The sequence below is a fragment of the Zeugodacus cucurbitae genome, chromosome 4, assembly GCF_028554725.1.
Source record: "Zeugodacus cucurbitae isolate PBARC_wt_2022May chromosome 4, idZeuCucr1.2, whole genome shotgun sequence".
Lineage (NCBI taxonomy): Eukaryota > Metazoa > Arthropoda > Insecta > Diptera > Tephritidae > Zeugodacus > Zeugodacus cucurbitae.
In genome coordinates this window covers 66262407-66279459 of record NC_071669.1, presented here as the reverse complement: position 1 = coordinate 66279459, position 17053 = coordinate 66262407, and the positions used below count along the sequence as shown (strand labels likewise).

The 17053-nt window shown below is 36.4% G+C and overlaps 1 protein-coding gene across 1 annotated transcript in view; it reads left to right on the top strand.

Moving 5' to 3' along the window:
• LOC105214707 (dynein axonemal heavy chain 3) overlaps positions 1–17053 on the top strand; it is a 108866-nt gene that overhangs the window by 39924 nt on the left and 51889 nt on the right. Inside the window, exons 32-41 of the mRNA XM_011188282.3 lie at positions 464–666; positions 3853–4040; positions 5429–5599; positions 5677–6267; positions 6378–6492; positions 6550–6986; positions 12621–12692; positions 12840–12983; positions 14406–14588; positions 15906–16111. Of these exons, the coding sequence (XP_011186584.3) occupies positions 464–666; positions 3853–4040; positions 5429–5599; positions 5677–6267; positions 6378–6492; positions 6550–6986; positions 12621–12692; positions 12840–12983; positions 14406–14588; positions 15906–16111 (2310 nt within the window). The remainder of the gene's footprint in view (positions 1–463; positions 667–3852; positions 4041–5428; positions 5600–5676; positions 6268–6377; positions 6493–6549; positions 6987–12620; positions 12693–12839; positions 12984–14405; positions 14589–15905; positions 16112–17053) is intronic.

Genomic DNA, 17053 nt, shown 5'->3' with positions numbered 1-17053 from the left:
AGTGAGCTCAACCATTGATATTTCTAATTTATCCTGATGAGAACTTCTTGCGTATCGAAACTTAGGTATATTGAACTGAATCTCGAAAATATATAAATTCGTAAATTAATTATGGCCTAGGCTTTCAAGTTCTATATAAAAATTTTCGTTTATTCGATATCGGGACAGACTTATAAAGGAGTTTTTGAGATTATAATCACTTGGTCTACCCGAATGAATCCTGAGAGTCTAGATATTACTGTTTTATCTCCAAAAGAATTGACACATCAATTCATGATTTATAAAACTACCATTCGCAGACTCAGTTCTAAGTGTATACGTTTTTAATACCAAAAATCTCTCTATTAAATATCTTTTTACATGCATGCCCACATATTTAACTGTATCCATATGTATAACGCGCTTTTTAATCCACTCTCATAAATACTTATAAAGCTATATATATTTTTCATTTCTCCCGCAGCTATGCTGGCCGCACAGAATTGCCAGACAATTTGAAAGTGCTCTTCCGCACGGTGGCCATGATGGTACCTGACTATGCCATGATTGGCGAAATCACGCTTTATTCCAACGGTTTCGATCAGGCGCGAATGTTGGCACAAAAAATAGTACACACATATAAATTGTGTTCCGAACAGTTATCATCACAATCGCACTATGATTACGGTAAGTCTATATGTCTTTATATATGTATTTAGTAAGTACTTACATATGTGTTGGAATTTAATGAGAGATGTGAGTATGCTTGTGTAAGAGATGTGAACTATTAAGAAGAGGTCCTACGACTGACTGTCCGCCTGAACCGTTTATTTATTCAGTCGGCGTTGAATTCGATTTATATACGATGATGCTTTTTAAGCAACACTTCGAAGTGTATACATGTTTATAAGTCCATATATAATATGTACTTGACGGACACTTACCACCGATAATAGCGAAAAAATTCTCGAAAATATTGTATGAAAGGTATACAAGTGTTGCATTCTCTGCGAGCAAGTGAAAAAATATGAAGTAGAATGGTAGTACATCAATAGTCGCAGGTGAATTTGCGGAAATGCGCGCTTGGCGATGATTTGCTTTGTGCAAGTATTCTTTTATTTCTTCCTTCCTTGCGTTTGCTTCACATCATCCGCTCAAATGCATCCGCTAGTGTTGTTGGTTCCTTTACCATCACACTTCAGTATACTTTTAACAATAGTGCATGTGTTCCATATTTCAATGGATGCGCTTTAAATAGTGTATATATAAAATAAAGTTTAGTTTCGTTTAAGCCTCATAGCAATTTTACCTACGGGCTAGACATTTTCACGTTTTTCTGAACTTTGGTATTATATACTTGGTCTAAATAAGTTTATTCCGAGGGAAAAATGTAAGCAGAGTAATTGAAGCTCTATATACTGTAAATATATTGGTCCTACACTATCATGAAACTCTAATGACATTCAATATAGCTTACTCCACTTACATTTTCCTTCTCTGAGACTACATTATGATCTTGAGCATTTTTCAAAATTAACTTCCAGAAAATATTTTAGTATAATTCGGAAAGCCTATGTTCGTGAAAAACTTACTTAGGATGACTAGATGGTCCTGCAATATTTACTAGAAGAATTTATATTAGATAAATATCTCCCTTTCGCCTTTTTGTCTTTTGAATTTCGCGACCATGTATAAAGCGCTACAGAGCTCGTATCTGGCAATACTATACATCTTTGAAAGATCTTGACATAACCTACAAAACGACGCTATGCATGATTAGTTTAGATATTGCGTTCAACAGTAATAGACGTGTAAACATGGAGTTCACTAACGCCGAAATTCGCGCTATTTTAAAGTTTTCCTTCGTTATACCAATAATACCAATAAAATCATGGAAAACATCGAGTTAGACCGGCATACGGCATCTCGTGACATCGCCCAGAAAATGGGAGTTAGTCACCAAACCATTTTAAACCATCTGCAGAAGGCTGGTCACACAAAAAAGCTTGATGTTTGGGTCCGCATGATTTGACGCAAAAAAAAAAAACCTTCTGGACCGAATCAAATCCTGCGAAATGCTGCTGAAACGGAACGAACTCTACCCATTTTTGAAGCGGATCACGTACGACAATATCAAGCGAAAATGGTCGCGGTCGAAGGCCGATCGTCCCAAACAGTGGCCAAGCCGGTATTGACGGCCAGGAAGGTTTTGCTGTGTTTAGTGGGATTGGAAGGGAATCGTCCACTATGAGCTGCTCCCATATGGCCAGACGCTTAATTCTATCATCTACTGCGAACAAGTGGACCGCTTAAAGCAGGCGATCGACCAGAAGTGTCCAGAATTGGCCAACAGGAAGGGTGTAGTGTTCCACCAGGACAACGAAAAACCACACACTTCGTTGATGACTTGTCAGAAGCTACGGGAGCTCGGATGGGAGGTTTTACCGCATCCACCACATAGCCCGGGCATAGCTCCAAGTGATTACCACCTGTTCCTGTCCATGTTGAACGCCCTTAGTGGTGTAAAATTGAACTTAAAAGAGGATTATTAAAAGTGGCTGCCCGAGTTCTTCGCAAATAAGGAGGGGGCTTCTACGGGGGATATTATGAAGTTGCCGTCTAGATGGAAACAGATTATCGAGCGAAACGCATATTTGAATTAAATCCAATCACTGTAACACTTTTTATAAAGCATTGAATAAATAGTAAAAAAGCGGAAGAGAGATATTTATTTGTCAACTTAATATTAGGTGGTTAAGTGGTTGTCAAATGACGACGCACCTAGGCCTTTGGGAGGCCCATTGTGACAACTTAATATTAACTAAGATACAAAAATTCTTACCTTTTAAGTATTGTAGTTATCCAAATAATGCAATTGAAATGTAATGGTCTCATTAATTCAAATAGATTCTTTTTGAGCAAACTCCAATTTCGGTTGTCTGTGCATCAATTTCCGGGAACTTAAAAAATTTATAAATTTTATAGAAAAACACCAATCAGAAAGGTTAGCAGACACCATACATACTACAAAACTTTTGCAAAATTCAAATTGGCACCGAGTGATATCGCTGCAAACGTCAAAGAAAACTCCTCAAAACACCCCCAAATAATTGATCTTTCGAAGCTTCTGCAAAATTTCCACAAAATATATTTGTTTTCATATTGAAAGCGCATTTACGTAGGAACTTTGAACGCACTTTTCATTGATAAATTGGCGAAATGTAGAAAAGAAATTGCGGAATATCATTTGATTTGTGTTTTAGTTGTTGTTATTTGCGTGCCAAAAAATGTTAATTCACAAGTTTGACAGCGACATTTGCGTGAGTCGGCGAAATAGCCGCGGCCGTGGCACCTACTCTCATGCAATAACAATGAGATTTATGTACGCAAATACTGATAGATATCTTATTTTTGGCTTTCAAAATAGAAAAACTTATTTGGTAAATGTTAACGCCTCGCAGAAGTGCCGCAATTGGGGTGAAACTTTTTTGCGGCATTTTTCACGTAGGAATTGCTGACGTTTTATTAGAAATATATTAAGAAAATCCACAGAGGTTAAAGTATCTGCCAAAAAGTTATCGGAAGATTTTGAATTTATGCGCCAAAGTAACGGCAGTGTCATGGGCCACCACGGAAAAGGAGAGTGAAATTGAAATTTATGCGACTTAAAGCTTAACTTTTAATGCGACTTTCTGTTGTTGAAAAATAGTTTTATCATCGAAATATGCGAAATAACTTTATAATATTTACGTATTTGCAGTTCATTTTCCGCTCAACATTCAACAATTTTTCGCCTGAACTGCATTAATGCAAACTTTGCGTTGCATACATTTTTTATGGATTACAAAAAAAATTAACATTTTCTTCCAACAGGTATGCGCGCTGTTAAGTCCGTGCTGTTGGCTTCCGCTTCACTTCGTCGTCTATATTCTACATTGCCCGAAGCGCAAATTGTTTTGCGCGCCATTGTTGATGTGAACTTGCCGAAATTCTTGGAACAAGACGTTTCGCTCTTCATTGGAATTTACATGGATTTATTCCCTGGTACCGATTTGCCCGAGGTATGTAGAGCTTTTTTTTAAATCATTATTACAGTGAAACGATTATTTAAATAAATGCGAATATAAAATATTATACTATCCTCTGATGAGCAATTGCGATCCTGTTTACTGTTAAATAACATACTGCGTGGGTTTATACCAAAAAACCGCAGTTTTCCTGTAAAGTATGAGATTTCTAGTTTCGAGTTTCAAATGAATTACCAGAAACACATTTCTATGGAATAAATTTCGCAATTTTAGCGAAATGGACGTAAATTGATTCACAGGAAAATCTGTTGCTTTGTGTGAACATCACTTTATGTAGTTCTGAAATTAAAACATACAAAAAGTGAGGTTAAATTTCGATATAACTCCATTTTCTTATATTTTGAGTTATATACTGGTAATATGAACTGTATTTTTTTTTTTTCAATTTTATCCTACCTATGTATTAGATTGACAAATATCTCCCCAACATTTAGCGCTAAGTGCAGGCTATATAGTGGATGAGATAAAACCTCCCATCCGAGTACCCAGGGCATCTGACGAGTCATCAACGAAGTCCTGGTGGAACACTACACCCTCCCTGTTGGCCAATTCTGGACGCTTCTAGTTGATCGCCTTATTCAAGCGGTCCAGTTCTTCGCAGTAGATGGTAGAATTAAGCGTCTGGTCATATTGGAGCAGCTCATAGTAGATGATTCCCTTCCAATCCCACCAAACACACAGCAAAACCTTCCTGGCCGTCAATCCCGGCTTGGCAAATGTTTGTCACGATTGAGCGTCCTTCGACCACGACCGCTTTCGCTTGATATTGTCGTAAGCGAATGATTTTTCGTCGCCAGTCACCATCCGCTTCAAAAATGGGTCAAGTTCCCTCCATTTCAGCAGCATATCGCCAGCGTTGATTCGGTCAAGAAAGTTTTTTTGCGTCAAATCATGCGACACACAAACATCAAGCAGTTTTGTGTATCCTGTCTTCTACAGATAGTTTAAAATGGTTTGGTGACTAACCCCCATCTCCTGGGTGATGTCACGAGATGCCACATGCCGGTCTAACTCCATGGTGTCGTTTTCACCCGCTCTGAATCGTCAAAACCATTCCTCCGCAGTTCGAAGTGATAGAGTACCATCTCCCAGAACCCCATTATTCTCAATGAACGTTTCTCTAGCGTATTTGACTTTAATGAAGACAAATAAGAAAGTTTTCTTATTCACGTTATTTTATCTGTTGATTTCATTAAGGATTATTCTCATGTTATAATAACACTTTAAGTGGAGAATTTTGCCTCAGTGACATTGGATGAAAGGTCTCCTTACGATGTTTTTAGTTAGAAGAATTAAAAAGTTTAACAATCTCTAATTTAAATAAATAAATATATTAGTGTACTGTTATAATTTTATTCAAGCCCAAACGCGACGATATTCTAAAATGGCTGCATATTAACTTAAAGGACCAAAACCTACAACCAACTCCCTGGTTTATCGAAAAGATTTTACAAATTTACGAAATGTTGCTCGTGCGCCATGGTCTGATGATAGTTGGTGGACCGATGGGTGGTAAGACAACGGCTTATCAGGTGCGTAAAATTATTGTATAGTATTCACAGTACAGTAGATAAAGCTCACATGACTACCACCAAATTTCTATGCCCAGATGCTTGCTTTATCACTGCGTTGCGTTAGCCTTGATCCCGAGGCCACACTAAAGGAATTCCCCGTAAATTATCGTATTATAAATCCGAAAGCCATAACAATGGGTCAACTGTATGGACGCTTCGATCCGGTCTCGCACGAATGGTATGATGGCGTATTAGCCAAAACGTATCGTGAAATGGCCACCGCACCGACCACTGAACGCCATTGGGTGTTCTTCGATGGACCCGTCGATGCTGTATGGATTGAAAATCTGAATACCGTCTTAGATGATAATAAGAAACTGTGCCTTATGTCTGGTGAAATTATACAAATGACCAAAACTATGAATATGATGTTCGAACCAGCCGATTTGGAGCAGGCCTCACCGGCTACTGTCTCACGCTGTGGCATGATCTATATGGAGCCATCACAATTGGGTTGGCGTACATTCCACAAGAGTTTCTTACATGTTTTAATTGAGACTGTGGGTCTAAATGAGATCTATATGACATTGTTCGATGATATGGTCGAATGGTTGGTGCCAGCCGCTTTGGCAATACTAAAGGAATGCAAGCAAATGGTGGAACCGTCGCCCATGTATCAGTATAAGGTTTGTATTGTTTGGTGGTGAATCTGGAAATGTTCCAGGGAGCTCTCATCCTTTTGAATTGTATGTTTTAACTTTATTTTCTTATTTGCATTTTCTTATTGGAAATACAGATGTTCTCACGTTTCTTCTATCATTTCTTGGATAAACACAAAACATTTAATCAAGTTTGGTTCCAGCAAATGTTTCTCTTTTGCTTCGCTTGGGCTTACGGTTCTGCATTAACAGGTTTGTACAACCAAACCGCACACTAACTACATACCGTTATTATCTCCTCTCTTACAGTTAATGGCCAAAAACATTTCGATACACTCATACGCAAAATACTCTACGGTGCCAATGAGGAGTATCCACGTCCCAAGTATTTCTCACTCAATCGTGGTCAAATGTTTCCGGAGAAACTTTCACTTATGGACTATCGTTTCGATGAAGTGGAAAACTGGTGGACCTGGCAAAAGTCCTCCGATGACCCCACCGCCACCGCCACCGCCAATATATTCCCCGAACGTGCGATCATCAGTGAGCTCATCGTGCCGACAAAGGAATCCGGTCAAATTACCTATTGGCAAGAGTTTTGTATCAACAAATCCTATCCGATGCTGGTTATTGGACCCACCGGCACCGGCAAGAGCGCTGTCATTACAAGCAATCTGAATGCATTGCCTAAGCATACAAATCTCGTCAACATTGTAAACTTTTCGGCACGCACAAGTGCACAGCTGGTGAGTGAAACAACTAGTCTGAGAGTGAGTGAGAGAGTGTGGGAGTGAGCTACTGAGTGTAGGAGTATTTGGTTAGGATAGCAAAAACGGCAAGTAAGCTAGTGTGCGGTTATGTGTTCTTGTTATTGGTGCGGCTAAAGTGATGTAGTACTGCCAATGTGTAGCATGTTGTTCATATGCATAACGGTTGTTGCTGCGAAAAGTTGCTTGGAAATTGTTCAGTTATTACAGCAATTTCGGTAGCTCGTTTGCCACTGCAATTGCTGAGATCTGCTCAAATGTCGAAATTGGCAACAGCACGACACTGTTACGCTTGCCATAAATACACAACTCCGCACACGCGCGTGTGTATGTCTGTTGCTACAAAGTTTCTATTTTTGAGGTAAGCACTGGAAATTGGAGCGTCCAACAATGCGTAGGTGCAGCACAAGTGCCTACAGTGTTCATACTCATAAACATTTGTTTGTTTATTGTTGTTGTTGTTGTGTGCAACAGTTTGTCTGAAATCTAACCGGCCGCATGGTCAAGTGGCTGCGCTTGTGCGGTTGCCATTGAAATTGAGTTTGCCAACAGCAACCACAACGGTATCCACTACTTCTTCTTCTTCGTAACCGCCAACAACTTAACGTCCAGCGCCAGTAGTTGTAAGCTTAACTTTTGCCCATAAAGGCGATTTGTGCCCGCTCCGAAAGTCGGGCCAACATTCACAGCGGGTTCATTCAACTGCCACCATGACCCTGCTACATATTCACACTGACCGCTGCTGATGCCATAGCGAAAGGCAACAAAGTAATCAGCGTTAAAGCCATTCATTTTTATCTTAGCTGCCCGTATTTGTTATAATTTTTGATTTTTAGTTTTGTTTTGTTTATTTTTATTTTGATTAGCCCTCTACAAATGCGTTTGGTTTTAATTATTCACAATTTGACATTTACATTTACATTCACTCGCCGCAGTTCAGTTAGGCATTAGTTGACGGGCTTAATTCGCTTTATTGCTTTATTGGTCAGCGTTCGGCGCTGCGATTATGTTAATCAGTTGGCGCTCTTTTGTTGGCATCAAGCAAATACAATAAAAAATTAAAAAAAAAAATCGCGCTTTAATTTGTATTATTCTAATTCTTTTGTAAACCAAAATATTGTTCGATACACACACACACTTATACGAACATTAAAATATTACTTAATTCTGCCGCTAGAATTCATTAATCTTCGAAGTAACCTATTTTTAACTAATTTTTATAACCAAGCGTAGCTTTTATATAAGGTGTAATAATTTTGTTGATTTACAGGAAATTTTGTTGTCGATTTTACATGCCTGTTGGTCCACCTTTTCTTCTAAGTAAGTTTTATGTGAATATCTCGCAAACCAATAAAGCTATATCAACCAAACTTTCTGCAGTTATTTCGCTTACGTACCCCATTACACACGATAAAAATTGATATAATGGATAATAGCCACGCCCATCTCTCAAACAAAGGTTAAATTGAATATTACTAAAAGTGCGTTAAATCACTAACGAAAAAACGTTAGAAACACTAAATTTTACAGAAGAAATAGCAGAAGGAAGCTGCACTCAGATCTTTTTACAAAATGAAAAATGGGCGTGGCGTCGCCCACTTATGGGTCAAAAACCATATATCAGGAACTACTCGATCGATTTCAATGGAATTCGGTATACAATACTTTCTTTACACTCTGATAACACGAATGGAAAATAGGCGAAATTGGTTTACAACCACGACTACTTTCCATATTACCCAATTTCGAATTCCATCTGATTCCTTCACTTTATAATGTATACATAAATAACCAATGAAGATTGAGGAATAAAACTTTACACAAATACTGCAAATCATCTGTGGTTTTACTTGTGAAAAAAATTGTTCAAATCGGACTATAACTTTTTAAGGCCCCGGATATCGAACATGATGAACTCAGCGCCTAAGGTTAAATTTTAACCGAAAATATGGGTAAATCTCTCAGCTAATTTAATGTAATTCAGAGGAAATTGTTTTCTTCGAATAGTGTGTCTCTGTTCCAAAAGTTATTAAAATCGGGTCATAACATCTCCTAGCTCCCATATACTATAATTAGGTTTTTCAAAATACGGTGGGCTTTATTCCGCACACATTGGTTAATATTAATATGTGAGATATCTTAGCAAAATTAAGTGATCGTATTGTCCTGGATATAATGTACCTTGGTGGTGAACATGATTGAAATCGGTTCAGGAATTACCTCAGCCCTCATACACTATATATGATGATTTTCCATATTCTACTGGACTTCATTCCGAATATATGGGTCAAATTATGTGTTATCTTAATGAAACTGTATCAATAAATTGCGAAAGTATAAAATGTTCGGTTGCACCCGATCTTAGCCTTTCCTTACTTGTTTCGAATGCATTTTTTTTTAGTAAACGCTGGAGATCTTATCATTAGTATTAATGTTAAACCTAAGTTCTCTGAAGTATTGAAAAGTATATCTGACGATGTCCACTTTCGAATAACACCACTTGTCTAACAGTTTTCGGCCGATCACAATGTTATGGAACTCAAATCAAAAGAACTTTAAGATTTTATATCGCCATCGTGAAATTTATGATATATAATATATTATATATGAACTAGATAACTTAAAATTTAATTTAATTCGTAAATAAATTAAATGATCTAAGTCCTATCTAAAGCTTCTAGAGTCCTTTACACGTACTCATTGATTCGTAAAAGCTGGTTTATAACTATAATTGTTTTAAATTATTATATAATAGTTCCAAAATGGTTATAAAACCTGTACCTACTAGTTTTAGTTTGGATGCAACTATACTCATCCTTACGAATATTTACTATAGTAATTTCTTCATAAGATGACTTGAAGCCTATTTTGTCATTTCAGTAAGGTTTTAGAATACAGTTATTAGAGATTATTTTCGAGAAAACTGAGCTTATTCGTGAAGAGAGGATTTTATTTCTCTATTACTTCCTCAGTTGAAAGTAGTGAGGTCAGAGTGTGGGCACCCAATGTGTATTCAATTATCACCACAATTCAAAAGTTTTATTTGGAACAAATACCGAAACCAACTATATTATAAACCACTATTATAACATATACAATTCATATTTAATTTCGGTTCCACCCAACCCGCACCCATTCTTACTTACTCATTATTATATACCGAATAGAGCGACAAGTATGACAATACCATCATTATTCGCGTGTGCCATTTATTGTTGATGTCGCCTCGTATGTTCATTCGCATGGGAATTTAGTAGCAACAACAAAGCGCACTACATTCGTAAATGGCAGGTATTAAAAACCAAATAGGCAATAAGAATATGTTATTAGGCAGTCAGCATTAGAAGTGGCTAAATTATGCAAATTCAGGTAATTATTGATGAAGAAATGTGATTTATGCCATAGAAAGGCGAATGTGTAGCTGCTTGTTGGCTACATTGTTGTTGTTGGCTACATATTTAAATGTAAAATTTAAAATTTTCGCATGTGGGTTAGCATTTGAGCAGGCAAAGCTCGTGCACGATATAAAATTGAAAATGCCCATAATAAGAAATTTTAATGACTGTGATTAGCATCTGTTTGTTCAATCTGTAGACATCTTCTTGGTGGTGATTTTATTGAAAAATAGAACAATAAAAATCAAATTAATGGATTTGTATTATGTGGGAAAGTTGAAGAGTTACAATAAAGCCGCTATTTTGAGTTCTTCCACTTTTTATGTCAAGAGATTTACATAAAAAACTACGCAGTATAGAATGACAGGGGTTGCGTAAGGCAAATGAGGTTCACCTATGAATTATTGTTATTAATTTTTATCGCAGATGCTACTGATCTTTTAATTATTCTATATCTAGTCGTGATCGAGCTTTAAGGAAAGGCAATTACATCTGAATTCGCGCAGTGAAAAGATATCCAGCTGTGTTCCACCAAAACGTTATAAGAAGTAACAATAAAGATCGGGATTTTAAGACAGATTAGGTAAATTGCCAGACGGTGATTACCTCTGATATAAAATAGATTATTGATGTTTTTAATTCCCGAACCCAAAATATTAGTATTATTTTAGATAAACTCACGTTGTTTCCAATGGCTATAGGGATTTCCTTCTCTTATGTGATCTAGATTTTATCATGAAACATCGACAGAATGTTCTATATGTTGTAACTAACTCTCAATCCATGTTAAAGACAATAACTGTGTTCGATTGGTAACTTCTCTGCTCGTTATCTTTGCCCGCTGGAAAAAGGACAACACAAATATATTTGTTCAATGGTTTTAACTTGAAATAAATTAGAATTGTTTAAAGATAACGTAAGGATGGACGAAACTCTAAAATAAGGGTACGAAAAAAATTGTAATGAGCCGATTGAAGTATTTCTCCACCAAAGAAAATAGCGCAAAACTAATGCCCATGCTTAAGAGAACATTTTAGCATAGGATTGCACCATAAGTGCTGGCTGTTCGTTTGAATTACTGGATAGTGTGTTCTATTGACGTCGATGACAGACAGTCGATGACTGCTAATTTTGAAAAAACGCGACTAATTATTCTAAGCATACGATGCTCATAATGGGAATATTGTGTGGATAACAACCTAAATTTGTTTAGGTTTAAATATACACATATCGAGATATCCTCGAGTATTAGCTTTAAGAAGGCGATGTATATCAATAAATAAATACTTCCTTTCATTCATGACGTCATGAACATACATTATTTTTCAGTCGAAAAATCTCAAAAAAGTAACGTTTAGTCAACTAGGCACGAGGCACTAATATAACCTAATTCTAATAAAAAAAGAAATGAAATTTCACCGAGAGTATTTAATAATACTCAATTAAAAATATTTATTGCTGGTGTTGTGAGAGGTTTTGGTTGGAGTTGACTTTAGAAAATTGACGTTGAGAAAATAACACGACTTTTGTCGTTGCTTTACATACGATTTTAGCGATCATTCGTTTGCAGCTCACTTACAAGAAAGTGGTGCTAATAGCGTTTTTAGACAGGAGCTAATTGATCTATTAACAGGTCTCTGTTCGATTAAAAAGCTTATTAAGATCGATTTACCATACAAAATAAAATCAACATTTTATCGGCTTGAAAATCAAATGCAACTTTGTGACAAAGACGTACGATAAACATTCTTTGTCTGCGATTGGCTGAATTTTTTGATAAAAATAGCTACGGTAGATGTCGCTGCTAAAAATATATTAATCAGCTGATAAAACTTACCATCTTCTTATAAAAAGCAAAAACAAAAATGTATAACAGCTGATCGGTTATCGAGTAGGCGGCAGTATAAAATGCAAAAAAGGGTTTCTCAATAAAAATTTTAATTGATCAATTAATTTGGCTTGGCTGTCTAAAAACGCTATAAAGTTATCACTGTAGGAACTAATCTATTAGTTAGGACTAGTTTGATATCTTGTTTAGATATATTTTGAAAATAAAATATATTTAAAGCATTTGAATTATTAAATTAATATCATATTCCTTTTGTGCCTACTGTACTTACTTTCAATAAAATTTATCACTTTACTTTAAAGTCAACTTTATTGAATTTCTGTAAATAAATTGTTGTATACAACGTTGTTTTACATTTTTACATTGCAGGTACAAGAGACCATCATGTCAAAATTGGATCGGCGACGAAAAGGCGTCTACGGTCCACCGCTGGGCAAAAGGGTAAAAGCTTTATGGCATAAAAAATGATTAATTTACATGGATTCACTTTATTTTAATTATTTCGATGCAACACGTTAACTTTTTGTGCGTTTATGCTGCTATTTTACTATTTTTTTCCATTTGTTTTTGTTTTTATTATTTTTGCAGTGTTTAATATTTTGCGATGATGTCGCCATGCCGTCAAAGGACACATACGGCTCACAGCCACCACTCGAATTGATACGCCAATGGTTGGATCATGGCTACTGGTCTGATTTGCTGGATACAACAAAAATCGAATTGGTCGATATGGTAAGTTGGTCGAGGGGGCAGCGAGGGGAGGGGAGTGTAGTGATTGAAATTGTTTATATTGGTGACTTTTTAACAGCAAAAGCGCTATGTTGTGCAACAACAAAAAAAAACAAAGTAAACATGCAGATAAATAATGTACACGCTTGCATATGCAGACTGGCTTAACGTTATAACATATGTACATACATACATACATAGCAAGTGTGTAGAGTTGCAGCTGCAGATAGGCTAGTAGAGTTGTGTGTCCGGTTGTAAGTGGCATCACTGATATCGGTACGTAAACAAAACACACTTGGCCACGTAGTTGCTGTTCAACGGCGTGTTTTAAGTTGATTGCTTAAATTTACAACAACAATAGCTACAACAATGCGAAATTTACACAAAAAAATTGGCCACATGAATGCGAAAGGGTTTCCATTTAATTAAGTGTGAGAACCTTTGATGACCCTGCTGCGTCCGTCGTACCGGACGAAAGTTGTTTGCTGTGAAATTGAGCGCGCAGCGCAACTGTCCAAAAAAATAACGTTACTTTTTCGTCTGCACACACATATGTACACATGTATTACAGGCGAGTTGTGGGTGGTGCCACCAAAAGGCGGCTGGAGGAAAATGTACAGCGGCATTGTTGTATGATATTAAAAAATTACAACAATTTTGTAATATTTAAAACTTTTTGCGCACAAAAACAAAATAAAAGAGCAGAAAACAGAGGCACAAACACACAAACACACGTATACACTCAAACATGCCACTCAAACCCTAATTGGCAATGCATGTGTTTAACAGTAAAAGCTTATACACACACACCCACCTACATATTAATGCTTACATTACAATACATGTACTTACACATTTGGGGGCACTTCCGCTTATTTGGACGCTTTGGCAACGCGGTTAGCTGCCCAACACACAGCCAGTCAACCACCAAATTGCCGTACATATTGCAAAAGTTTGCATTCCAAAGTTGATGTTTTTTGTTTTTGAGCGAGGGGTGGAGGGAAACAATTTTTACATTTTATTGTTTTCATTTGACTTCAACTTTTTTTTGCTGTTGTTGTTGTTTGGTGCTGCTTTTCGCTTTAACAATTTATTTATTGTTTTTATGCGAAAATGAAAATAAATTTTTAACATTTTTTTAGTAGCAACAAGCAAGAAGAAGCACACTCACACACACACAAAATGAAAAAAAAAATCTTTAATAAAATAATCTACAAAAGCGCAAACAACAATAAAAACAAATGTGACTTGTTCGTGTGTTGTTTGTTTGGTCATTGGCATTGTACTTTTTTTGTTTCTCTTCGTACATACATGCATACATACATACATATGTTTATTATGTTGCTGTATTCATGCATTGTCTCTTTTTCCCCTCATTCTCTCGCTCTATCTCTCCCCCCCTCTTGCCATTATTTATGCTTGCAGAGTTTCGTTGGCGCTATGGGTATGCCGGGTGGCAGTAACTTCATCTTTCCACGTTTCTATCGTCACACATTTCTCGTCAGCGTGGACTCGTTCGAGGACTCGACCATCATTAAAATATTTACAGCGATTGGCGATTGGCATTTCGCCAAGGATTATCCAGAAAAGGTGGCACTGCTATCGCGGGTGAGTAATAATGCAGTTAGCAAGCATCCTTGATATATAGTTATATGGATTATAGAGTATGTGCATATATTCAAGTGCATAGTTACCAAGGTAATAGATCTTGGTTGCGGCATGAGGTCGAAATGAAGTATTCACCGAATTTTCCACTCTTGTATTTATTTTTTTTTTTTGCCGATTTTGACCTACAGCGAAAAAAGCTTGATTATCAAGGTCCCATTGATGGTTAATTATCGAATCAGTTCTATTGATAATATATGTATATCATTAATATAAACTTGTTCGGTCTCCAAATCTGCATAGATCTTTAAATATAGTATTATTCTCTTCACGTCTGATTTAGCATTTGAAGTATTATATAACCCCAAAACCTTAACGCTTGTTATCTTAGAGTATATATTTATAAGGTCGGGGTTTGAAAACTCTTTTGATTGAAGAAAATTAGACTGACTGACTTTGATTTTTTGAGGTTTTGAGTACCACTAACTGATCAAAGATGTTGAATAGGCGGATAATAAGCTCGAAACACTCAATGATTATAATGTTACCTACCCTTAACGGTTAAACTCAGTTCCTCACCGAATTCTCATTAATTTGTGGTCCTATAGAACTCAGGGTCTCATTTTAGTCACATGTTCTATGGAATCACTTTGTAATGAAACTTATAAATCTAAATCATCAGATAGTTATTTTTCAAATACTTATCCGAAATTGTATTAAGATAAATCGAAGAGATAATGGGTCTCTAGATCTGATGTTATTTACATGTTCTATGGAATCACTTTATAGTGAGACTTATAAATCTAAATCATCGGATGGTTCTTTTTCAATACTTAACCGAAGTTGTATCAAGGTAAATGGAAGAGATAAGTGATGTAAAATGAGGGGGTTCAACGAAAAGGTCTACATTAGTGGTCTAAAGTTATTATAAAAGACCATAACACATTGTGAAACTCTGTGGTCTCTTAGATTTTTCAAAGTCAAACTATCTATCTTTTCTATCTTTTGGTTTTAAAAGCCTCAGAATTAGTTAATTTTCAAAGCCATACAATATATATTTCTGACCTAGTATCGCTATATCTTTTATGAGTATGAACTCAGAGGTCAATGTGTAATATAATTCCAAAACACTTATAAATCTTGTGCCATGTATCAAAGGAATACCACCTAGCTTCGTAAAAAAATACTTAAAACAGTCATATGAAAAATATATAATAATATTAAAAAGACACAAGCGAATTCAAATATAAAAAAAAAATAAAATAAATAAAAACATATAATTTAATGTATGAAACATGTATGATTCTCATTTGATTTCAGGGTCTTGCCGAGGCAATGGTCAACGTTTATCGGCAAGCGATGAGAGTTTTCCTGCCAACACCCGCTAAATCTCATTACACATTCTCGCTACGTGACATCACTCGCGTCTTTCAGGGCGTTGTTCTCGTGCCGGCGAAAAGGTTGCAGGAAGTCGAGAAGCTCGGCCGTTTGTGGGCTCATGAAACGTATCGTGTGTTTTACGATCGGTTTGTATGCGCTTATTTTAATGCACGCTCGTACACATTTATATCAACCTATAAATGCACACACACATATAATACATGCATTCCAATATACATACATACCTACGTGAACATGGCAGATAAGCAGTAGCGTATGCTGTCAGACACTTTTGCGGTCGCCACTTTTCGCAATTACACATTTTTTAGCTGGATGCATGTCCGGAGCTAAAGTTGCTTTTAAGTTTTTATATAGTCCCACTGTCGGTTATGGTCGGTGGTTTGTGGTAATTACGCCGCGCTACATATGCCAGTTACTCACGGAAGTGATACATAGTCCTACATATGTTGACGTGACGGAATTTTAAGTGTGGCCTGGAATTGGGTTAACTTTTTTTTAAGTAGCAGCCTCACTAATTTTTGTATTAAACTTTTTCTCGTTTTCGAGAACTGCCATTGGCTATTCATTATAAACTTGTACAGCAATAAAGACTTGTAATTGAAACTGGAAACTGTAGCACTTGCAGATAATAGTTTCTAAATGCGGTGAAAACTATAAATACATAAAGTAGTGTTTTTAACTAATTTTCTCAGGCACCTATAATACGCACTTCTGCTTAGAGACACAGATGGTGAAGAAGCTGGCACATGTCAATTCTTGAACAATTCTTCCCGACGGTGTTCTCTACATATTATTGCTTATGGAGAAGAGGTAGTAGTAGTATCTACTTTTCACTTCCCCGTTGTAGAATATGGGAAAAAAAGATGCTGATGAAAACATATATTCCTAGTTAAGAGAAGAATGACCTTTGAATAGCGCCTTATAAGGAGCTCCTTTAAGGTAGAAACGCATCGCTATTCAAAAAAACTTTTTTTTAACTTTCTAGAGAGTTACTGTTACTAATGAAATCTAATATCCATCCTGAAGAATCGATACTATCAAATTGCATCGCTATTAGCGAAATAATA